This window comes from Micromys minutus, assembly GCF_963924665.1.
Source record: "Micromys minutus genome assembly, chromosome: 17".
Lineage (NCBI taxonomy): Eukaryota > Metazoa > Chordata > Mammalia > Rodentia > Muridae > Micromys > Micromys minutus.
The window spans coordinates 28,806,577-28,831,349 of record NC_137952.1 but is presented as its reverse complement, the minus strand read 5'-3'; the positions used below and the strand labels follow the sequence as shown (position 1 = coordinate 28,831,349).

Below are 24,773 nucleotides of genomic sequence, written 5' to 3'. Positions count from 1 at the left end.
TCTTAATATCTTTTCTCTGCCCACAGCTGGCTGCCAGTTCATTTCTCAAACTCCTCAAATCTCTGTTGCCTGTCAAACTCCTTTTGTACCTTCTTTGATCACACTTTTCTGTAGAGTCCCAGATTATATTTTTAGCTGCCTACTTCTCTCTGGCTCCTAACTTACACCATCTCCTTGGGTAATACTCTGAGGGCCCCGAGGTCCCCTGTCATTGGTCCCTCTAACAGAAGTACACCCTTCTCCTAAAGCCAAAGGATCAGGTATTCAGTGGCTCCGGTGACAAGTGTGATGTCAGGTTACAGATACTGTTTCCTGAGAGACCACACTACAGTGTCAGAGGAACCCCAGGCTGCCCACAGTGCCCCATCTTCACCTGGCTACTTCTCCAAAGTGAGGATAGCCAGAACTCACCTCTAGGACTACTGTACACCTGGAAATATGGCTCTGAGCCTCCAGCCCCCACTGCTGCTGCTTTTGTCACTCCTGTCACAGGAAGGTGAGAACAGTGAGTAGGCTTGGGATGAAGGAGAGTAACCTTTCCCCTCTGTACTTGTGACTTGGGTGGTGGTGGCAGACACCTTTAATCTCAGCATTTGGGAGGCTGAGGCAAGTAGATCTGTAAATTAGTAGCCAGCCTGGTCTACTAGGACAGCCGAACTTGAAAAACAAAAACCTGTGTGTGTAACTTCCCCCTCTTTTAAAGATTTATTTCTTTATTATTTTATGTATATGAGCACTCTATCTGCATGTAGATATCTGCAAGCCTGGGGAAAGACATTGGATTCCATTACAGATGGTTGTGAGCCACCATGTGGTTGCTGGGAATTGAACTCAGTATCTCTGAAAGAGCAGACTTGCTCTTAATCACTAACCCATCTCTCCAGCCCTTGCCCTCCTTTTAAAACTGGTGTGTGTGTGTGTGTGTGTGTGTGTGTGTGTGTGTGTGTGTGTGTGTGTGAAAGAGAGAGAGAGAGAGAGAGAGAGAGAGAGAGAGACAGAGACAGAGAGAGAGAGACTTTTCCCCTCTTTAAAACATGGTAGCTGGAGAGATGGCTCAGTGGTTAAGAGCACTTGCCTGCTCTTCCAAAGGTCCTGAGTTCAATTCCCAGCAACCACATTGTGGCTCACAACCATCTGTAATGAGATCTGATGCCTTCTTCTCGTGTGTCTGAAGACAGCTACAGTGTACTCAAATACATAAAACAAAACAAAACAAAAAACCAGTGTGTGCAAATGCTGGTGAGGCACCATGGCAGAGGCAAGGACAACTTCAGGATTTCATTCTCTCCTTCCACCAGATGAGTTCTGGGATTTGAACTCAGGTCACCAGGCTTGCCTTTACCTGCTAGGCATCTCACTGGCCTGCCTTCCCCTTGATTAGACAAGGTAGGTGAGTATGGCTTGTGCCTGCTAGCCCAGAACTCTGAGGCAGAGGACTGAGAGTTGAGTCCAGCTTAGACTACATAGAGAAACCTTGTCTCAAAAAGTATATAAAGTAATTAATAGTATGGGGGTTAGCCAGCTAGATAAATGCTTAAGGGGCAAGGAAGAGGGCAGATATTGCTGCTACAGGTGACACTGAGGACTCAGAAAGCAGGTCAAGTTCCATTTAGGGTACCAAGATGGATGGTCTCACTCCATCTTCAGAGCCCAGCAAGGAACTGTGCTTAGGGAAAAAGCTAGCATGGGCTTTAGGTCCTTCTCCTTTAGTGGTCTCTTGTCTCTCTTCTTTTAGTGACTTTGGCCCATAATGGGCCTCAGTCTTTGGATGCTGATCTCTCCCTTCTGAAGTCATTCATCTCTACTCTGGACCAAGCTCCTCAGCGTTCCCTCAGCCAGTCACGGTTCTCTGCATTCCTGGCCAACATTTCTTCTTCCTTTGAGCTTGGGAGGATGGGGGAGGGACCGGTGGGAGAGCCTCCACCTCTCCAGCCCCCTGCACTTCGACTCCATGATTTCCTCGTGACACTGAGAGGTAGCCCAGACTGGGAGCCAATGCTAGGGCTTCTGGGAGATGTGCTGGCACTCCTGGGACAGGAACAGACTCCCCGGGACTTTTTGGTACACCAGGCAGGTGTACTGGGTGGACTTGTAGAGGCATTGTTGGGAGCATTAGTTCCTGGAGGTCCCCCCACCCCCACAAGACCCCCGTGCACCCGTGATGGCCCTTCTGACTGTGTCCTGGCTGCTGACTGGTTGCCTTCTCTGATGTTGTTATTAGAGGGTACACGCTGGCAGGCCCTGGTGCAGTTGCAGCCCAGTGTGGACCCAACCAATGCCACGGGCTTTGATGGCAGAGAGCCAGCTCCTCACTTTTTACAGGGTCTTCTGGGCTTGCTTACCCCAGCAGGAGAGTTGGGCTCTGAGGAGGCTCTTTGGGGTGGTCTGCTGCGCACAGTGGGGGCCCCCCTCTATGCTGCATTCCAGGAGGGGCTTCTGCGAGTCATTCATTCTCTGCAAGATGAGGTCTTTTCTATCATGGGGCAGCCAGAGCCTGATTCCAGTGGGCAGTGCCAGGGAGGTGAGTACTGCCGGGTCAAGAGCTGGGCTGCAGGGGGGAAAGCAGGTAAGACTGGGGTCATTTTCTTCCTTGCTCTTTCCCTCCTAGGCAATCTTCAGCAGCTGCTCTTATGGTAAGTAACAAGAGATCTGTGGATCTGTGTCTCAGCAACCTGTAGATACGGTGCTGAAAGCATCACCTCCCCAGCCCCCAAATCAGGAGGAAATCAAGAGGAGGAGTGTGGATTAGTGGTTTTGGAGTGTGATGTCTGGGTTGGTGTTCTACTCTCCTTCTTCGTTGTCATGTGACCTTGGGCACCTCACACATGGGATTTATGCCTCACCTTCCCCATTTGTAAAACAAAAGAACTACCGCTGCAGAGTTGTTGTGAGGAATATATCAAGTTGCGAAAAGTTAGGGGTGGTGGCACATGCCTTTAATCCCAGCACTCTGGAGGCAGAGGCAGGAGAATCTCTGAATTCCAGGCTAGTCAGGTCTACAGATCAAGTTCCAGGGCAGCCAGGGCTACACAGAGAAACCCTGTCTCAGAAAAGAAAAGAAAAAGAGCTGACATAGTATAAACCACTTAGAACAATATAGTGCTAGTATACATTAATTAGTAAAGGTAGTACTTAGGGGCACAACTGCACTCCTCTGTCTCAGTACAATAATGCCAGAGCACAGACATATCCAGTTGTCCTGATGTCTTCCTGATAAGAGGCCAAAAACAAGGGTTGTGTGTAAGCTACCCAAAGCCAGGTGAAGAAGAAAGAAAGGAGGGACAGGTGTGAGCTGTCCCAGGCAGTCTTGTTCCTTGGCAGCATAAATTCCTCTCCTTTTCTCTGCCTTAGTCAGCACTATCTTTCTCCTCAGGAAGCTTACCTTAGGAGAAGCCTGTGCTTGCCTGAAAGCCCCTGCAGGGCTTCTGAGCTAGAGTCAAAATCTTCAGCTGGAAGAAGTGTAAACTGACCCTGTCCTGCTCCTCTCTCTGCACCCAGGGGCCTGCGGAACAACCTTTCTTGGGATGCCCGAGCACTGGGTTTTCTATCTGGATCACCACCTCCGCCCCCTGCTCTCCTGCACTGCCTGAGTAGAGGTGTGCCTCTGCCCAGGGCTTCCCAGCCTGCAGCTCACATCAGCCCTCGACAGCAGCGGGCCATTTCTGTGGAGGCCCTCTGCGAGAACCACGCAGGCCCAGACCCGCCCTACAGCATTTCCAACTTCTCCATCTACTTGCTCTGCCAGCACATCAAGCCTGCCACTCCTAGGCCCCCTCCAACCACCCCTAGGCCCCCTCCAACCACCACACAGCCCCCTCCTACCACCCCACAGCCCATTCCAGACACTCCACAGCCCCCTACTGTCCCCACAAGGCCACCACCTACCACCCCACAGCCCCCTCCCAGCACCACTGTCATCTGCCAGACAGCTGTATGGTACGCAGTCTCATGGGCACCGGGTGCCCGAGGTTGGCTCCAAGCCTGCCACGATCAGTTTCCTGATCAATTTCTAGACATGATCTGCAGCAACCTCTCGTTTTCAGCCCTGTCTGGCCCCAATCGTCGCTTGGTAAAGCAGCTCTGTGCTGGCCTGCTCCCACCCCCTACCAGCTGCCCACCAGGCCTGATCCCTGTGCCCCTCACCCCAGAAATATTCTGGGGTTGCTTCCTGGAGAACGAGACACTGTGGGCTGAACGGTTGTGCGTAGAGGAGAGTCTACAGGCTGTGCCCCCGAGAAACCAGGCTTGGGTTCAGCATGTATGTCGGGGCCCCACCTTAGATGCCACTGATTTCCCACCCTGCCGTGTTGGACCCTGCGGGGAACGCTGCCCAGATGGGGGCAGCTTCCTGCTCATGGTCTGTGCCAACGACACTCTGTATGAAGCCTTGGTTCCATTCTGGGCTTGGCTAGCAGGCCAGTGTAGAATTAGTCGTGGAGGAAATGACACTTGCTTTCTAGAAGGCATGCTGGGCCCCTTGTTGCCCTCTCTGCCACCTCTGGGACCATCCCCACTCTGCCTGGCTCCCGGTCCCTTTCTGCTCGGCATGTTATCCCAGTTGCCGCGCTGTCAGTCCTCCGTGCCGGCCCTTGCCCATCCCACACGCCTGCACTACCTCCTTCGCCTACTGACCTTCCTTTTGGGTCCAGGGGCTGGGGGTGCTGAGACTCAGGGAATGTTAGGTCAAGCTCTGCTGCTCTCTAGCCTCCCAGACAACTGTTCGTTCTGGGATGCCTTCCGCCCAGAGGGCCGGAGAAGTGTACTGAGGACAGTCGGAGAGTACCTGCAGCGAGAAGAGCCAACCCCACCAGGCCTTGAATCCACTGTCAGCCTCGGCTCTGGTATGAGCAAGATGGAGCTTCTGTCCTGCTTCAGTGTGAGTGAATCGACTCTGGAAAAGCCCTCGGAGCAAGGGAAGGGACTCCAGGAAATTTCCCTAATATAGAGAAGTACACAGCTCTAGAACCTGACAGGCTTGGGCTGCCAACCTCAGGCAGGTTATTCTGCCTTCTCATCCATAAACTGAGTGTAACAAGATGCTAAGACTTAGGGTCGTTGCAGATCTCTGTGCTGTGGCTTAGCCTGGTGCACGGTACACAAACATGCAGGCAATCAACTTCATCTCATGGCTCTGTCCCTCTCTCTCTCTCCCCTGTTCTGCTACAGGAAGCAAAGGGCTTTAATTTTCTCCCTATCTAGAGAGGATTGTGGGTTGGAAAGGAAGAATAAAAGAAAAAGATATAAGAGGAGCATAAACCAGAAGCCTGGTTAGGTTCAGCTATTGCATAAATTACTGTCATCTTGGGCAAGTAATGCTTTCCCGCACTGTGAATTCTTTTCTGCATGCCAAAGGAACGTAAAATGTTATTTCACAGTCATCGAATATCTGTTATGTAAAAGACACTTGTGAGATTTGTTAGCTCACGTTAGAGCCACTTCTTCAAGGCTCAAAATTGAATGAAATGGAATTACAGTGGTTGCAGTTTGGTTCGGGCCTACGCCTATTTGGCACCGGACTACAGGAGAAGATAGGGCGTGGTCCAAGATTTAATGGGGACCATCAGAAGAGATGCACATACCAGCTTCAGATGCAAGCATCCTCACAGAGTTGAGTTACAGCGCCTGGAGGAGATTTAGGAAGATCAGAGAGACAGCTCTCTTCCCGTATGTTCTCCTCACCAGCCTGTACTGTGGGATCTACTCCAGAGAGAGAAGAGCGTTTGGGCCCTGAGGATCCTAGTGAAGGTAGCAGATGGGGGGAGGGCACATGTGTGGCTGAGTGTCAGCCATGGCTTGAGATGGCCAGCCGCTGAGGTCAAGTGCACCAGTGCCTCCTGTTTCCAGGCCTACCTCCGCATGCCTCCGGAAGATCTTCAGCAGCTGGTGCTTTCAGCAGAGATGGAGGCTGCTCAGGGCTTCCTGACGCTCATGCTTCGTTCCTGGGCTAAGCTGAAGGTGGGGCATAGAGGGAAGGGGAACAAGAATCAAAGGGTCAAAGGGACCCAGATCCTTAGTATTCTGGGGGGTTGCTTCAGTGAAAAGAGGAGCCCCAAAGAGGGATGGCAAAAGATACTGAATAATCTCGGAAGCAGGATCCATTCTTCTGTTCCTGCAGGTTCCACCGTCCGAGGAGCAGGCTATGGGCCGCCTGACCGCCTTACTGCTCCAGCGGTACCCACGCCTTACCTCCCAGCTCTTCATCGACATGTCACCGCTCATCCCCTTCCTGGCTGTCCCTGACCTCATGCGCTTCCCACCATCACTGCTGGCCAATGACAGTGTGTAAGTAAGCACTATTCCTGCCTGCCAAGCCCACTCGCCTACAGCGACAAGACTACAGCAGAGAGGATATAGGAAAAATGTTAAAGACCTGTTACTCTCCTTAGCCTGGCTGCCATCCGGGATCACAGCTCAGGAATGAAGCCGGAACAGAAGGAGGCCCTGGCAAAGCGACTGCTGGCCCCCGAGCTGTTCGGAGAAATACCTGATTGGCCCCAGGAGCTGCTGTGGGCAGCCCTGCCTCTGCTTCCCCATCTACCCCTGGAGAGCTTTCTCCAGCTCAGCCCTCACCAGGTAGGAGAATCATCATCCTTATTTGATAGCACCGGCTCCTAGTGGGCTCCCTGTCTCACCGTTACCCCACCTCTCCTCAGATCCAGGCCCTGGAGGATAGCTGGCCAGTAGCAGGTCTTGGGCCAGGACATGCTCGACACGTGCTTCGTAGCCTAGTAAACCAGAGCTTGGAGGATGGTGGGGAGCAGGTACGCAGGTGAGTGGCATGAAATCAATGCCTGTGGCCAGTGTGGAGGTTTACAGAAGCAGGGCTAGTATTGCAGAAAGGAAGAGCAAGAGAGGAGGAAGGGGCCCTGGCAAGCTAGGGGCTCTGAGAGAAAACTGATATGTGGTGCTCACATTTGCTACCTTAGTTTATATGCCTACTCTATGTACCGAATAGCTGGTGCCCGGGTACTTATCTGGAACCACATCAAGGCCAACTTCGTGCCTCCTTCAGGCTTGGGTCCCTTGCGTGTTTCCTGAGTCCCGAGGAGCTACAGAGTCTGGTGCCTTTGAGTGATCCAATGGGGCCTGTAGAACAGGGCCTGCTGGAATGTGCGGCCAATGGGACCCTCAGCCCAGAAGGACGGGTGAGCCCTTGGGGACAAATCTGAAAGACTCCAGATTCCCCTAGGGACTGTGTGAGTGACGTGCCCAATTGTACCAACCAAGCACAAGCACAGTGGTGTGGGCTCCCTGTCACCTCTATCCTTCAGTGCCTAGTCATTCTCACCTCTTACCTCTGTTTCCTATCCCTACCCTATCATACCTTTTGTGATCTTGAACCTGCCCAAGCCCTGGTAAATCCAGATGTGCATTTGGAAAGGCAATCTTTTCCTCCCAGCCCTAAGTCTTCCTTTGTTAAAGGTGGCGTATGAACTCCTGGGAGTGTTGCGTTCATCTGGAGGAACTGTCTTAAGCCCCCGAGAGCTGAGGGTCTGGGCACCTCTCTTTCCCCAGCTGGGCCTCCGCTTCCTGCAGGAGCTTTCAGAGCCTCAGCTTAGAGCCATGCTTCCAGCCCTACAGGGAGCCAGTGTCACACCTGCCCAGGTGAGCAGGCCTTACTCTCTGGAGCCCCAGTCATGAGAACCCTATGTGGGGATGTCATCACGCCCTCCTTTTCCTGGGTAAGCACGGAGGGTGGACCATATGTCAACAAGGCATGGCTCCTTCCCCTTTCTCAGCTCTAGAAGGACCAACCCATAGACAAGTTGGCCCTTGTGGTGGCTGAGAGGGAACCAGAAGCTTTAGAGGGCAGGTCCAGGGACCTGTTTGGGACTTGACTGATGGGGCCTGAGAACTGTTCCTGTTCCATCCCATTACAGGCCGTTCTGTTGTTTGGAAGGCTCCTTCCTAGGCATGATGTGAGTAGCACAAGTTCTCAGCGTCTCCTAGAGGGCTGTGTGCCCTGTTCCCATGGCTGCTGCATTGGCCCCTCTCCTTCCTCTCAGCCCCCCCCCCATAGCTACTGACAGCCCTGCTTTCTTTTCCCCTTCGATGTCCTGCCCCTTGTCTTCAGACCTCTCCTCTCTCTTGTTTCTTAGCTGTCCCTGGAGGAACTCTGCTCCCTGCACCCTCTCCTGCCAGGTCTCAGCCCCCAGACACTCCAGGCCATCCCTAAGCGCGTTCTGGTTGGCGCTTGTTCCTGCCTGGGCCCTGAACTGTCAAGGCTTTCAGCTTGCCAGATTGCAGCTCTGCTGCAGGCCTTCCGGGTATGAGGACAGGGAGAAAGGGGGAAGCAGAGACGGGTGGTTTATAGGGGAAGACATCTTCATCTCCAGGGAGCATGCACATGCACACACACACATGCACACACACACACACTTATACAGACAATACACACACACACACTTATACAGACAATACACACACACACACTTATACAGACCACTCACATACTTACACAGACCACACACACACACACACACACCTACACAGACCACACAAACACTCACATGCATACACACTTACACAGACCACAGACACACACACACACAAACACACACTCACTCCTATATAGACCACAAACACAAAGACACACACACACTTACAAAGAACACACACACACACTTACACAGACCACACACACACCCCTACACAGACCAAACACAGACACACACACACCTACACAGACCACACATACACAAACACACACTCACACCTACACAGACCACAGACAAACACAACACACACATGTACACATACAGTTACACAAACACACACTCACACCTACATAGACCACAGACAAACACAACACACACATGTACACATACAGTTACACAAACACACACACATCAAACACACACACTTACACACACACACACAAACACACACCACATACCACACAGACATACACAAATACTACTAATTCTTGTGCAGGTAAAAGATGGTGTTAAAAGTATGGGTGCAGCAGGGGCCACCTCACCTGTGTGCATTCCAGGTCAGGTATGTGTGGGATCTCCAGACTGAGCACCTCTCCATGTTCTGGGTGGTTTCATCTGGCTGGTCTTGCCTTACACACTCGCCCTGCAGTGGCTCTGAAAGTTGAGGTTAGCTCTGTACCCTCATAGATACTGACAGCACCCCAGTTCCTAATGTAGAACAGCATACTCCCACTATCTCACAATGTCAAGCCCAAAAGGCTGAGGCCGTCCAAGCCAACCTCCTACGTTCTGATGAAAAGGCCGAGGCTGAGAGAAGCTAGGGCCCTTCTGCTCTTCTGGTGTCTAACTAGCACACTAGGGCCACAGCGGCTTGAGGTGTGGGGACACCTACGTATTCCTTGCTGCAATGGCAGGTGCCGCTCCACCCCATCCTAGCTTTCATCCCTTTCTGCCCTTCTCTGAGGGTGGGTGCAGACCCTCCCTCCCATCACCACACTGCTACCCATCACTGCCTGCAGCCCACCCCCACCACTTGGCCAGACTGCCTGCTTCCCCTGCTCCCGTTAAAGCTGCTGCAACTGGACACTGCAGCTCTTCTGGCAAACAGAAGACTCTATCGGCAGCTGCCTTGGTCTGAGCAACAGGTAAGTCTTATGCTCTTAGAACTCCCTCTCTGTCTTCTCTATTTCCTTTATTCAGCTCTTGCTCTAATACCCAATCACCACTTCTCTTATTACTAGGATCTCTCAGCAGAGAGTAGTAGGGCTTTGGGAAGGGGGGTGGGGGGCTGGTAGGAATCACAAAGTAGAGAAATAGGGCCCCAGGCTCTCCTGAAGCCCTCAGGACAGTGCCTCTCCTAGGAAGCTGTTCTCTCTTTGTTTATTTATAGGCACAGTTTCTCTGGAAGAAGATGCAAGTGCCCACCAACCTGACCCTGAGGAATCTGCGGTGGGTAGCTGTGCTGGACAGTTGCTTCTGGTCTGCTGGCATTATTTAGCTATTACTGTTCTTTAGTGCTTTCTTGTTTTCTTCCTAGGCTGTCACAGTGCCACAGCTAACTAGTTTTTGCCGTGGGACTCAGGACACTTAGGCCCGTGTCTGTCACACCCTGTTAACAAGAATCAAGTCTTAGTCACTCTAAGCTTCATTTTTTTTTTTTCTTTTCTATAACAAGAATTAAAGTAGACCTCTAGTGAAGATTGAGTGAGATTAAGGTATATAAGGTCTTTAAACACATCACCTGGCCTAGTAGAAAGTCCCCATAGACATTTGCTGTTTTAATTTAATTCAAGGTGACTTTAGAGCTGCTAGAGAAAGAAGTAGGTATCATTTTACTTACACCTACAGTAAAAGAACCAGGGGCTTAGGAACCTGAAGACATAGCTCTAGTCTCAACTTACTTCTAGTAGACTGGTGTTAAGAATATCCTTCATTTTCTCACTGCTCAACAGGGATGATGCTCCAGAAAGCTAATGATGTTATCTATGTACAAACATTTCACAAGCTGTAAATGACTATCAGTGAACATCTGTCTTTGTGCTGAGAGGGCTGGTCTGGAGGATCAAGCAGGCCATTACATGTGGTAAAGAGCATCTTCCCACTCACATGTCCACAGGGCTCTGGGAAACCTGGCAGGAGGTATGTCCTGTGAGTTTCTGCAACAGATCAGCTCAATGGCAGACTTCCTTGATGTGATACACATGCTCTACCAACTCCCCACTGGTGTGCGAGAGAGCCTGGTGAGAGGGTGACTTAGTGGGAGGCTTGGACCCTGGATGCAGAACCTCAGGGGCCATGCTCTGTCCTGACCTGCTTCTTCTACCCTATACCTCATAGCGGGCCTGCATCTGGGCAGAGCTACAGCGGAGGATGACAATGCCAGAGCCAGAGCTGACCACCCTGGGGCCAGAACTGAGTGAGCTTGACACTAAGCTTCTCTTGGACTTGCCGTAAGTGCACACTTGGAAACATGGGGGTCTCGGGGCACACACCTTGGGGTAGAAGCTCCCCGCTTGGGAAATACCCAGAAGAGGTAGCTTTCTGTCCAGTGTTTCCCTGACATCATCTACAGCCCCAAACCGGACTCCTTCAAAGTCATTTTGAGATTCCATATGTTCCCAAGAATGGCCCTGTGATGTGGCCATCAGGTGAACTTAGGAAAAATCTAGGCTACACGAATGGATGTGTGGTACCTGAGATAAAGAAAGAAATGGTCTAGTTATGTCTTAGAGGATTGTAATCTGATTAGAGCACTATATTTTCAATATATTCAGAGAAGTGGGTAGGGAAGTGAGGGATAAAGTATGTTTAAAAGCCCTTAAATTCCTGAGAAGGTACCCAATAGAAACTGTACAGGCCTATTTATGAGTGGTTCATGGAAGCAAGACTAGGGTTAATAAGGTAAAAAAAATCAGATTTTTTTTTTTTTTTTTTTTTTTTTTTTTTTTTGCACAATGCAATACAACTGCAGTGGTGAGTTTCTGATCATTTATACTATCCAAGTCTAAGTTGGATGGCTCCATGGGAGGAATGTTAGAGAGTCAGTGAAAGTAGGAATTGGGGAAGAGGAGGCAAGTTAAGGTTCCTCCATCCCAGACATTCTAGTTTATGAGCATCTTTTAAAAAAGGTCTCACTGTGTTGTATAGTTCTTGCTGGCCTTGAACTCTTGATCCACTTGTCTCTGACCCCAAAGTTCTGGGATTAAAGGCATTTAATCCATCACACTTGCACTTGTCTTTTTAAAAAATATCTTTAATAATTTATTATTTTACATGTGTATTAGTATTTTACTGTGTGGATTTCTACATGCCAAGTACATCCTTAATACCAACAGAGGCCATAAAGAGTGTTGGATCCCTTGGAAATGGAGTTACAGATGTTTGTGAGCCACCATGGGGTGCTGGGAACCAAACCCTGGTCCACTGGAAGAACAGCCAGTACTCTTAAACTCTGAGCCATCTCTCCAGCCCCTAGCTCATGAGGACCTTACCCATATTTCTTTCTTCGTTGCCATCTGGGCTGCAAGTGGAGGTGTGGGGAGGTGGAAATGGATAATATTCATGCTTGTTTGCTTGACAGACTTCCTGTAGGTTTTGGTCCTCAGACACTTGACCCTATATAGAAGACAGGCACCACTTCTGATCCTGTTCTGTTCTATTTTGTTTTTGTTTTTTAAAGGCCATTGAAATCTCTTTAACTATCTTGGTTCTCTAAGATGATGGAGAACTCTAGCTGCCCACCTGAGGTAAAAGACCATGAATCAGAAAACTGAAGCTTGTCACTTGTGAAAGACTTATAAGAGATTTGAACAGTGTTTAATATAGGGGGCTTCTGAGTTCATCACATCAGATAAGACTGTTTTAAAAGGTAGCTAGAGGTAGCCACTCTCTTTTGCTGTCCCATCACATAGTATGAACCGGCTCAGGACTGTTGGATGTCAGTTCTGTTGAGTCACGGGTTTAGGTCTGATTAGAAATGTGGGACTTGATGAGCCCTTCTCAGTTTGGCTCAACTCCACTTGAATGTCATCACTGCCAAATTTCAATAATAGGATCCAGTTGATGGACAGATTGTCCAATGATTCCATTATGTTGGTGGTGGAATTGGTCCAAGGCGCTCCTGAGCAGCTGCTGGCATTGACCCCACTCCACCAGGCAGCCTTGGCAGAACGGGCACTTAAAAACCTGGTAAGAGTCTACCCTATCAGACCCGGATCTGCTGTCTTTGGCAATCCTTGCCCCTCAAATAGTGTTCTTTCATTTCTAGGCCCAAGTCCTAGACTGCTAATCTACTCACTGGCCTTCTAGATCTGCCTCTAGCTCTTTGGCTAACCTGCTTCATGTTTCATGTTTGTATCTCTCAGAGTCCAAAAAATCCTTTGGGTTCTGCCTCTCAGTCTTCCTATCTGCTTCTGTCTGAGCTCATTCACTATTTAAGGCAGTGAACAAGAGCAAGGCCTTCATAGGGGCCAAGTTGGAAACAGAAGTAGAGGGAGGGTCAAGGGACTTGGTATCTTGATGGAAGAGTCTGTACTCCAAGTCAGGTGCATTCTCCAAGGCTTGACGCCTCTCCCCAGGCTCCAAAGGAGACCCCGATCTCCAAAGAAGTGCTGGAGACACTGGGCCCCTTGGTTGGATTCCTGGGAGTGGAGAGCACGCGGCGGATCCCTTTCCCCATTCTACTGTCTCATCTCAGTCAGCTGCAGGGCTTCTGCCTAGGAGAGACATTTGCCACAGAGCTGGGATGGCTGCTGTTGCAGGAGCCTGTTCTTGGGTATGGTCCTTTGGTAACGTCCTATGCCCAAGTCCTTGACCATCAGTCAGAGTGGTAGCCCATGCCACACACTTAAAGGGACCCTGGCCCCCCAGATACAGCATATTAAAGTCTTCACAGTTCCTCCCACTCTATGCTGTCCCTTCTGTCCCCTAGAAAACCAAAATTGTGGAGCCAGGATGAAGTAGAACAAGCTGGACGCCTAATATTCACTCTGTCTGCTGAGGCTATTTCCTTGATCCCCAGGGTGAGGCGAAGGAACAAGGGGACCGAGGGGTGGCTATGGGGAGTGAGCTCATGAGGGTGAGGGCGGTACAACTTGTTTCTGGCAAGACTGCTGAACAAAGGTTGGACTTGTTCAGGGCTTTTGTTTTCAATGTTGTTTGTTTGTGGCAGCCACAAAGGAGTGGCTCATTCTGTAGCCCAGGCTGGCTTTAATATTCATGGCAATCCTGCTTCAGCCTCTGGAGTGCTGAGATCCCAGGCATGAGCCCCCATATCCGACGGTAGGATCGGGAAATGGTAGTGCCTCGCCCTGACTGCCAGGCTGCCTTCCCTTCCCTCTGTTCTCTGTCCTGCAGGAAGCTTTGGGCCCAGAGACCCTGGAGCGACTTCTGGAAAAGCAGCAGAGCTGGGAGCACAGCAGAGTGGGGCATCTGTGTCGGGGGTCAGAGCTTGCTCACAAGAAGGTGGCTCTGGTAGCTGGGATTGTACATCCGGCTGCTGAGGGTCTCCAAGGTGAAGCTCCCCAAATACTCATATGCCCATCAGGGTGTGTGAGAAAAGGCAAACAGTGCAATTGGAGGCTTGGGCTTCGCTTGCCATTCACAAGGTCCTTGGTTCCAACCCAAGCAACACGGTAGCAGGGTGGGGGAGGGGGGTAAGTTGGGCTCTAGCAGTGCTGTGTCTCTGAGCAGGTTCCTGATCTGGGGTTTGGTCATCAAGGGTTACAAGATGATATTCAAGTTCTCTTCTAGTTGTAAGTGTCTATAATCCTGGCAGTTTATAACCCCTTAAATGTGTGAAGTCGGGTGTGGTGGCATACACACCTATCATCCAAACACTTGTAGGTGGAGGCAGGAAAATCAGAAATTCAAGGTCAGCGCTAGCTACATAGCAGATTTAAGGTCAATCAGAGCTATGCAAAATCCTGTCTCAAAAGCAAAACAGAACAGCAATTTAGCCCAGAATTCTATTTTCTTGTTCTCTTGAGCCTGGCAGAATGTGACACTCTCTCCTGGGGAAATCCCTAAACAGAAGGAGGCAATCATGAGGCCTGGGTTCTAACTCAGCTCTTCATTAAATACCTGAGCAATCTCATCCATGTTCTATTTAACACAGCATGGCCTTGTATCCAGTCACTGTTGCTCAGATACCCCATGAACCCTCAAATTCTCGTCACCATTCCTTAGCCCATGGTGCCCACACCACTCCATCATCCAAGGGTCGGATGACCTATGACTATCATTGTAAGCATAATTTATTAACACACTGACCCTTTGTGTCTGCCTTCTTCCGTCAGAGCCTATACCAAATTGTGCGGACATACGGGGAACCTTCCCAGCGGCCTGGTCTGCAACACAGATCGCAGAGATGGAGCTCTCAGACTTTGAAGACTGCCTGTCATTATTTGCTGGAGATCCAGGGCTTGGTCCTGAGGAACTACAGGCAGCTATGGGCAAGGCCAAGCAGGTTAGGGAATAGAGAGACTAACGGGGACATATGGGTGAAAACGCAAAGAATTTGAGTGGGTGTGATATGGGACACAAGGGAATGGGAGATTGGGTGAGAGGTGGGAAAGCCGTGAAAGCGAGAAGTTTGGATGATAAGTAGGGGAGTTCAGAGGGGATTGACATTGAAGGAAGGCTAGTTCAATGGATAGAGGTGCTATTTGAATGTGTATCAAAATTGTCTAGAGAGCAGGTTCTTAAAAGGCAATCACTGGGTCCCATGCCAGACTGACTAAGAATCTCTGGAGTTTGGGCCTGGCATCTTTACTTCAGCAGGTACTTCACGGGGTCTGGTGCATATAAAGTTTAGAATTCATAGACTGGAGTTTGCTCTTCTTTCCTCTTTCCAGCCTTTCAGTGACCCCTGAATCAGAGAAACTTTCATCTTACTGTAGAGGAAACGGAAAAAACAGGGGAGTGATCTGACCAGTACCCCAAAGCTGGAGTCCAGTTCCCAGCACTTGGTGCCTATTCCAGTGCTTTTCCCACTCACAGGGTTGTTGTCTTCCTCCTAGTTGTGGGGTCCCCCCCGAGGATTCCGTCCTGAGCAGATCCTGCAGCTGGGCCGTCTCCTGATAGGTCTGGGAGAACGGGAACTACAGGAGCTTACCCTGGTGGACTGGGGTGTGCTGAGCAGCCTGGGGCAGATAAATGGCTGGAGTTCTGTCCAGGTACCAGACAGACAGACATCCTGCACACCCAGTCCTCCCAATTGTCTAGACCCAAGGGGTTTTCTCTTGTGATCCTTTTTGGCCGTTCTTCCTATCTTTTCTTGGTTTGGGTTCTTTTGTTTTGATTTTGTTTGTTTAGAAAGGTGGCCCTCCCTGGTCTCGACCCTGTTACATAGCTGAGGAGAGCCTAGAGAGTTCTGCTGACTGTGCCTCCTAAATTCTGGGAATTACAAGTGTGTCACCGCAGCCAGTGTCTGTCTTTTCGTAGTACTGTATGCTGTGACCTTAGGACCTCTGTGACTTATTCTATCTGAGGTCCTGGGTTCTTAGCACTCCTTCTTGCCTTTCTCCTCTTCTATTGTTGTGAGGGCAAGTGCATGTCCTTGATTTTTCTCCATAGCTATGGGATCTTTCAATGTTAGTAACAAGAAAATACAGTAGTGCCTTTTATCTCCCTATCCACTTTCCCGTCCATTAATTCCCCGTGATTTCATGTCTTTATCCTGTGCTCCCCGCCCCCCCTCCCCCAGCTCCGAGCTGTGGTCTCCAGTTTCCTAAGGCAGAGCGGTCGGCATGTGAGTCACCTAGACTTCATTTATCTCACAGCACTGGGTTACACACTCTGTGGTTTGCGGCCTGAGGAATTACAGCATATCAGCAGTTGGGAATTCAGGTAACCTCTGGAAGGTTTGGAATGGTGGTGATATAGCAGACATGGGCTCAATGAAAGGGTTGTCCCATGAAGGAAGGGAGTCCATTTGAAGCCATCTTTTCCTCCATCTTATGACCACAGCTTCTGCCACTGAAGCTGAATTCTTCCTTTCTTCCTACTGCTTCACAGCCAAGCAGCTCTCTTCCTGGGTAGTTTGCATCTCCCGTGCTCTGAGGAACAGTTGGAAGTTCTGGCCTATCTCCTTGTGTTGCCTGGTGGCTTTGGCCCAGTCAGTAACTGGGGGCCTGAGATCTTCACTGAAATTGGCACCATAGCAGGTGGGGAAGCTGGGCCACTGTTTGTCACTAGGTGTCAGGGTTTGGTTTCCATATTATGGCTGGATTGTGATAGTGAGATGTGCTCTGCTTCCTTTACTAGCGGGCATCCCAGACCTGGCTCTTTCAGCATTACTGCGGGCACAGATCCAAGGCCTCACTCCTCTTGCCATTTCTGTCATTCCTGCCCCCAAGTTTGCAGTGAGTTTTGGTGGACTGGGGCCTAGAGTTCCCACAGGGAGAGCATGGACCCAATTGGAGTTCTGTGGATGCACTGACTCCTGTCTTTCCCTCCAGGTGGTCTTCAACCCCATTCAGTTATCCAGCCTCACTAGGGGTCAGGCTGCAGCTGTAACTCCTGAGCAAATGGCCTATCTGAGTCCTGAGCAGCGACGGGCAGTTGCATGGGCCCAGCACGAAGGGAAGGAGATCCCAGAGCAGCGGGGTAAGTTACCAACTGCCCAGTTTGATAAGCTTTCATCTGATCCAGAGTCCAAGTTCTAACTTGGTGCTATCTAGCCCTCAGAACCCACACAGGAGCATCTCTGGGGTAGAGGGATCTATACACAGAGCTAGTTTTGAAACATCCAAAGCTCCTGGGGAACAGGTCTGTGATTTTTCCTCCCTTTCTTTGTCTCATTCTAGGTCGAAGCTCAGCCTGGGGTCTCTACGACTGGTTCCAAGCCTCCTGGGCTCTGACATTGGCCATCGGCTTTTTTGGCCACCTATTATGATACAGTTCCTTCAGTTGAGGGAGAAAACTTACATCATACTGTGAACAAATTGTAAATGGAAGCGCATTCTAATTATTCTCAGTAAGTGGATGAGGATAACGGGTAAAATTCCAATGCATTCCACCCACCTGAGAATCGTGCTTCTGGCATATATATCTCTCTTGCCATCATGAATAACCCCACTGTTTCTTTTTCATTTCCTATTTCCTCTTCGCCACACCAATAGAAATAACACAGACAGCTGCGACATAATGTGGAGTCTTTACTAGGACAGGGATCGAGAGGCAGGTCCAGGACGAGTAGAACGGGCTACTGTTAAATATGCAGAAGTCCTGGGGATCTTGATTCATCTGCTGGGGACGGGGAGCTAATGTTTGCCGTGGACAAGAGGTGGAGGGATTCGAATATCCTGTCCTCTCTCCAGACGCCGTTCACAGTCAATCAAATAGTTCACCCCGTCGATGACCAGCTGCACCAGCTCCACCTGAAGAACACTAGTCCTTGATCTCTGCTTCCCACGGTTTCCCTGAACTTCTTTTTTCTCTTTCTTTCTTTCTTTTCCTTTTTTCAGTTTTTGAGATAGGCATTCACTATGTAGCCCTGTTTGGCCTGGGACTCTTGCCTTTGCTGGTATTAAAAGCACACACCACCTTGCCTGACCTGAGTTTCTTCAGCACTGATCTTCCATCTCTGAAAACTCGTTTTTTTTCTCTCTCTCTCCCCCTCCCCCACTCAACCTGACCACTGCTTCAGATTCTATTACATTCCTGAGGCTCACTCACCATCTTATCTCAGCCTCTTAACCTAATTCATAAGACCTCACCTCGGACTTGCCAAGTCGATCCAAATTAGAGATGTCGAAGACACTGCCTGTGGCAGCGGTGTCCACTCCTCCGGTCCCACGCTTTTGCAGCCTTAAGTTCTCCAGGATCTTTGGGAAGCGGCTATCCTAGATACAAGATTAAGATCAGGGACAAATCAATAGAGGCAGACACTCCTACCTTACCCTTGGCCTGCTGCTAGCCACAATCCCATATGACTGGCTCCTTTCAGAGTACCTCCTCCACCCCGTCTGAATCCCCCTCCTCACTCACACCCCCTCCAACCCCACATATCCTTTACTTTGCTTAGCAGCGGCAGTTTGATGTGTACTCCTGCCCGAAGTCCAGTGCCCAGGTTAGATGGACAGGTCAAAATGTATCCTAAACGCTCATTCCACATGAACTCCCAGCCTCGTTCCTGGATCAGCTTCTCCACCTGTGTCAACAGAGGTTCTGTTGTGAAAAATCAGGGATGGATGGATCCCTTTTAGTCAGCCCCATGGACACTCTAGAACTACGTCTACAATGAGAAACTTGAGAATCAATGAGTGACATGCTCTTTGCTGTCATATGTGGAAGGACTCTTTGATGTGGCATTATGTGCATACTGATAAGATTGTGGACAGATAGATTGTTCGTGAAGAAAGCTTGAGATAATGATTCCTTAAGGGTGACCTGGGAAAGGAATAGATGTTATAAACAGGACAGAGTTCTCATGCATCCATTATATTTTTGACAAAGAGCAAAGGAGAGCCCACTCTTAGCTGTAAAGGGAGCATGTGTAATAGAGCAGGGAGACAGGAGAGAGCACAGCAGAGAAGCCAGATTCACAGGTATGTGTGAGAAGAGGAGGAATTCAAGAGGTGTTCCTGCTTTCCTGGCCACCATAGTGACTATTAGGATAGAAGAGACAGGGGGCCTGCCAGAGCAATAGAACAAAGACCTAAATATGATGCTCTCTGTAACTCAGAAGGAATCACAAGCATGGGGGTTCTTACACGCTGAAGCTAAAACACTTATAGAACAGTTCCTTTATAGATAAATAAACCGAGTCATATAATTGAAGAGTATTTCTCTATGCACTCATAGAACACTAACCACTCCTTGCCAAAAATAGTATAAGCTTCCCAGCTAGAATCTAAAAGGGAAGCACTCTTTCTTTACAAGTCCAAAAATAAAACTGTGGATACAAGAATATACATTAAGGATTAGATCTATGGCCATTTCTGACACAGAATAAATATAGAGACCCTGTCCATCCAAGACTGCAGAGTCACCTCTCCTCTAGAACCATGCATTCTAGACTTAAGCCAGCCCAGCCTCCACCTTCCCTAGTCTCTCTAGCACTTTCTGCTTACAGTCTAGATACAATGCTAGATAGAATCCGGAGTCGAGGCTCACCATGGCTCGTGTGATGTATCATGAACACGCCACTCTCTCACTCCCTACATCAGTCCAGGCTCAAACATTCTCCTAAACTGCACATCCCACCTCACACCACCCACCCCAGCACTGGCTGGACATATCATTGGTACCTTCTCTGAGTTACTTGACAAAGATTATGCTTTATTTCTTTCCTTAGGCTACTGACACTCTTCCTATATGTTAACTATATGCCCTGGTTTTCCAAGGATGGCCCTGGTTTGTGACTATTATCCTAGCATGATAATGGCCCTTTCGACTACCAGAAATACCCTGGGCCGACGGACAAATGGTATAGCCTATCTACCTATGCTGCTCTATGGCTTTCCTCATTTCCTCCCACCTAGCTCCCTGGCACACCCTTCTCCAACCTCTTTGAGGCCCCGGCAGAATCTTTCAAACACTCTCTTCATGTTGCCGCCTTTCTCCATAGAGATGACCCGTGTGTGGTCCTCCTCATTCACCCAGATCAGGAAACTCTTCTCATTGTTGTGCCTGAGGGCAGGAGGCATAGTGATCAAGAGGCAAGACCAGAACTGGTGTAGATGGAGGGGAAAAAACGTTGCACACACAAGAGAATCAAAAAAAAAAAAAAAAAAAAAAAAAAAAAAAAAAAAAAAAAAAGGTGGAAGGGCCCCATACCAGATTCCTCGAGCATCTGGCCAGTCTCGAGCCATCCCTGCTGCAGTGAGCAATGGGGACACAGGTTTATCAAACAGAAAATGGTCCTGAGGAGAGTAAAGGGATCGGGTTTAGGAATTCTCACAGCATCATGGGGCTATCTATCTTTTCTGGCCCATCCTCCCCTCTGCTTCTTTTCCATTTGCTCCCAAAACCCGGTGCCCTCTCAAGGACCCTCACATCTATAAGCTGTTGCTGTTCAGCCTCTGTCATCTCACTGAGCCTATAGTACCGTCCAGCCAGGTCACCCTTCAGGCCACTCAGCGCGTCCACCACAACACGTTCCACCTCTCGTCGCTCTGCCCGAGTGCAGGCTGGAGGGAGACTGAGTCCCCTGATACTTCGGCCAGTTCTGACTCTTGAAGACAGTACATACCTCTCATCGAAGTAGCCAGAACGGATCTGAGGAATAAGAGGAACGAATACAAATTATGGATCGGAGGAATAAGAGGAACGAATACAAATTGCAGAAGCGCAGTAGGTGCTTCTTAGGGATTATAAAGCAGGTCCTGGAAGGAAGGACACATTGGGACATTGGACAGGCATGCTAACTGAAGAAACTGAAGACGTTTTGGTCATTTCTTCAAATTCTCGCTTTGGGTACAGCTGTTTTTTTTTTTTTTTTTCTTTCCGGAGTGTCACTCCTGAGCCTTCAGAGAGCTGAGATTACACGTGTGAGCCACCACACCCGGCTAGGACATAGTCACTTCTTAAAAGATTCTTTCACCATTTTGTACTTTGATCATATCCTCAACCCCAATATCCTGACTCTTATCCATTTTGGTTCCTATCTGCTACTCTTCAAGATATGCAGTTCTCTCTCTTATCAATATCGAAAGCTCAGCAGTCTAACCATGAGTCAGGAAACAAGGTAAGGATGGGAGCTATGGAACGTTGTGCACAGGGCTGCACATATTGGAGGTGTCACATTCGGCTCACTTTGCTGGCATCAAGGTCAGTGGGGTGCTTCATGGTCCTGGGGTCATATCCATTATGCCGCTCTTGGATCACAGGGTCAAACAGTTCAGCAAATATCTGGAAAGGAGTTGAGAGGAAGGGGCGGTTATAAAGAAGAAACTCCTTCCTATACTTCATCTGTAGATTGATATCACTGGGTCAGTAAATTTGAGCATAGACAAAATCCAGAGTCCTTGAGGGAACAGACACAAGGGAGGAAAGAACTGAGATTTCTGAGGGGGCCCCCTACCTCATAGGTCTCCTCATCTCCAGCCACCATGCCCACAGTCTTGATGAAGGGGTGGCCAGGGTTGTCCACTCCAGTCTGGATGCACTGATCTAGTGTCCAACCAGTGGGTGTGGTCTTGTCGCAGAGCCGGGCATAGACTGCTGGGGTCAGGTGACTGGCCATGCAGTTGTTGTGCTTTCGGAGGTCTGGGTACTCAGCGCTGGGAAGGGGATACCCAGTAACCATGGAGGGAGGGCACAGAAGTCTAGACCTACTGATGTCAGCTGGGAGCTGTCCAGTGAGCCATGTCTGGCTTTGCTCGTTGGAAGGAGGGGGAATTAGAGGTAGGCTAAATCTTGATAATCTCTTTAGGGATTTCCGGGGTCTTCCCTAATAGTTCTAACTGCCTCAATCATATCTACGCAGTTCCTCTTTCTTTAGTGAGCACAACATTAGAGTTGGGGGAGGGGAGAGCCTCAGGAGAATTCAGGAGAACAAGGAGAATAGGTCGAGATAAGAAAAAGGATTTGGGCAGTAGGTGAATTAGAATTCGCAAAGCCAAAGCTGGCTTGGAGGCAGTGACATAGGGTGACATGTCCTTAGACATGTTCTTCCCTTTTGGATTTGGCCCTTCACGTCCTACAAGGCTGGGATCTCCAAACTGTACAGAAATCCATCTTCGAGGCCCTGTCTTTTGCTCAAGTCATCCTCTCTACTCGTTCGGTTCCCATCACCACCACTACCATCCCCAGCCCCCACTTCGTGCATCTTAGGCTCTGATACCTCGGGGGATACAGTCTCCTCCGTTCACCGGCAGCGGCTCGTACAGATTCTGGGCGGAGCAGAATTCCGGCGGCGAGAGACCCAGCTCCAGCCAAAGCCAGGAGCTTGAGTCCGGGGCGGGCAGACAGTAGACGAGAGAAGGGACCAGCCATGGCTTGGGATGCAGCTACGGGATTCGGAGCAGGATCTGGCGCAAGTCAGGAACTAGGAGGGAGGATGTAACCAAGTAGAGAGAGGATGGAGCTGGGTCGGAGACTGAAGACAAATAGGGGTCGCGATGAAGGCTGAAGCTGAAGTAGCAGCCAGTGCTTACCAGGCTGCAGGAGAAGCGCAGCAAGCAAGCGGCCAGCCAGAGCAGAGGGAGGCCCCAGCCGCAGTCTCCAGGGGTGGGGCTCACTCAGGCTCCGCCTTCCCGCCTGCCACCGCGCTAGGTGTGCGGGGGTGGGGTTGGGTAGCACTAGCCAGGTAATTAGGAAGACCCGAAATTCACTCGCTGAGGCTGGGGACAGACGCCCACCAAGGATGAGGGTGGTCAGATTTCAGCACTAAGTAGGGGACAGCACCACAGGGATTTTTTTTTCCCCCCGAACCTGAACACCACCCCCATCCCGCCTCATGCCCACTCCCGTTTAATCTGAAACCCAATCCTTCTATTTTCTGAGTTTTGGGGGTGGGGGTGGGGAGGTTGACATTGCCCAGCCTCTTTTCTGAATTCGATCTGCACGCCATCTCTCCATTTTTCCCCGGAGAGGCAGCCGCTGGCAAACCACAGAATAAACAGACACAAGAGGAAGGCTAAGAGCTCAGGGGAAAAAGACACCGCAGCCTCAAGGTCACCTTTCCTTAAGAACCAGGAAGAGCACCAGGGAACTCCCCGCTACACCTATAACTTTCCTAACAAGGTTGAGAAAGGATTCCTTAAGAATCAGAAAGCTATTGGCTCTTTTCCCGTCTATTCTGTCTCCCAAACTCACTGCTCCCAAGTCTTCAGCTTGGCTATTTCCAGCCTTTCATTGGGGGTCCTACTTTTTTTTTTTTTTTTTTTTTTTTTGACCTCTACTCTAACCCCTGCTTCACCTTTGATCTTTTATTTCTCTCCCCCTGTTCCAGGCTTAACCTGTTGGCTGTTCAAAGGACTCCTTCTGAGTAGTGTCTGAAAGCCTACCTGTTGATTGCTCTGGGTGTGGGGCTGGGGTTGGGTAGGGAATGGTGAATTTCTTCTTTCTTCTCTTCCTTCTCTGCAGCAGGCAGTTCCTGGACTGGAGGGGAATATAAAGAGAGGAGGAGGGTGTGGTGAGGCAACTGGGTGTGGAATGGAACAGGCAGCCACAGGTCTCCTGAACCACAAGTGTTTCCTCTCGTGGCTTGCCAGCGCAGTTTAATCTGGAGTGTGAAGGCTGGTAGTATCCAAGGGCATAAGGTCATCAGGGAGTCTCTGCCTTCTTCCTGGTCCTTTCTCTTCTCTTTTGTGAAGTGCACATTCAGAATCAAGAGGGTTTGTTTCCACAGCTATAAGCTGGATTAGGCGCAACTTGACTTTTATTAGTGCAGGAAGGGGAATGAAAGCTGAAGCTGAGATAGAGACTTGAGGCTTTGGTGCAGAGGGCCAGCCAAAGCAAAGCAGACATATTGCTATTAGTATGTCTGCCTTCAACTTCCTGGTCCAGAAGACAGTAAGATATTTGAAATTTGTTAGAAAATATTTGGGAAAAAGAATTACCCTTTATAATCCCTACTGGCCCAACTAATATTCTTTTTTTTATTATTTCCCTCAATCCTCCACCCCATATATCCTCTTTCTGACCTTTGTCATCGGCGAATATCCTTAGAAAAAAATCTGTTTTATTTTTTGGCTCTATTACTTAAGCTCCTTCTCTTGATAAAATAACAATTCTCAGAGAACAGAGATCTGCTGATGGAGCTTCCTTACTTTTGGAAAGACAAAAAAAAAAAAAAAAAAAAAGTTACCTATGCTGTGGGTATTCATTATCCAGGTTAAGGAGCAGGTATGAGTAAGTGAATATAATTACTTGGGGTGGTGTATATTTACCCAGATAAAAGAAGGAGATAGTCTTCTAGAGCAATTGGGCTGTTATTTGGCTGAGAAGGTGTTTAGGAGATAGGGATGGGAAGGGAGATTAACAGAAGGAGAAGTAAAGACAACCAGGGTAGAGAGGCGTTGTTCAAGTTTCGAAAATGCCTTCCCCTGTGAAATAATAGCTTTTCTGACAGGATCCGTCCATTTGTGCACTTTTTCATTCCTGTGAGGATCAGAGGATCTGGTGGGATCGTCAAAGTAGTTTTATACCTGGGAGTTGCTCCAGTTTCTCGCTTCCTTGGTTGGGATGGTAGAGGAGGTATGAGTCTGAGCATAACTATTATTGATAATTTGTAGATTCTGCTCTTAGAACCATCTTCTATCAATTCAGGAGGCCTGGGGGGAGGGGGTTGTCAGTAAGATGAGGCATCTAACTAAGACAGTTCCAAGGTCCCTAAAATTACAGAGAACAATTGGGGGCATTCAAACTCCTAAGTGAAGATTCCAG

At 49.4% G+C, this 24,773-nt stretch overlaps 2 protein-coding genes across 2 annotated transcripts; one reads left to right on the top strand and one right to left on the bottom strand.

Annotated features, from left to right (window-relative positions):
- Positions 1–438: 438 nt before the first annotated feature.
- Positions 439–17,334, top strand: STRC (stereocilin; the record flags this gene model as incomplete). The annotated part of the gene is made up of 29 exons (XM_080931570.1): positions 439–496; positions 1,736–2,521; positions 2,609–2,633; positions 3,499–4,876; positions 5,683–5,745; positions 5,845–5,955; positions 6,116–6,282; positions 6,387–6,573; positions 6,654–6,769; positions 7,013–7,145; positions 7,423–7,605; positions 7,881–7,919; positions 8,100–8,267; positions 8,935–9,000; positions 9,464–9,583; positions 9,829–9,887; positions 10,555–10,678; positions 10,776–10,888; positions 12,491–12,626; positions 13,016–13,212; positions 13,369–13,459; positions 13,794–13,950; positions 14,735–14,904; positions 15,458–15,613; positions 16,144–16,286; positions 16,455–16,603; positions 16,704–16,801; positions 16,898–17,045; positions 17,246–17,334. 29 exons carry the CDS (start codon positions 439–441, stop codon positions 17,332–17,334), a joined length of 5,430 nt encoding a protein of 1,809 aa, XP_080787696.1.
- Positions 17,335–17,629: 295 nt separating this feature from the next.
- Positions 17,630–23,487, bottom strand: CKMT1B (creatine kinase, mitochondrial 1B). Its single transcript, XM_080931754.1, has 10 exons — positions 23,393–23,487; positions 22,228–22,431; positions 21,466–21,664; positions 21,198–21,293; positions 20,439–20,660; positions 20,220–20,305; positions 19,949–20,072; positions 18,457–18,591; positions 18,158–18,283; positions 17,630–17,818 (listed from the first exon to the last, which is right to left on the bottom strand). Exons 2-10 carry the CDS (start codon positions 22,377–22,379, stop codon positions 17,702–17,704), a joined length of 1,257 nt encoding a protein of 418 aa, XP_080787880.1. The 5' UTR covers positions 22,380–22,431; positions 23,393–23,487; the 3' UTR covers positions 17,630–17,701.
- Positions 23,488–24,773: the final 1,286 nt, after the last annotated feature.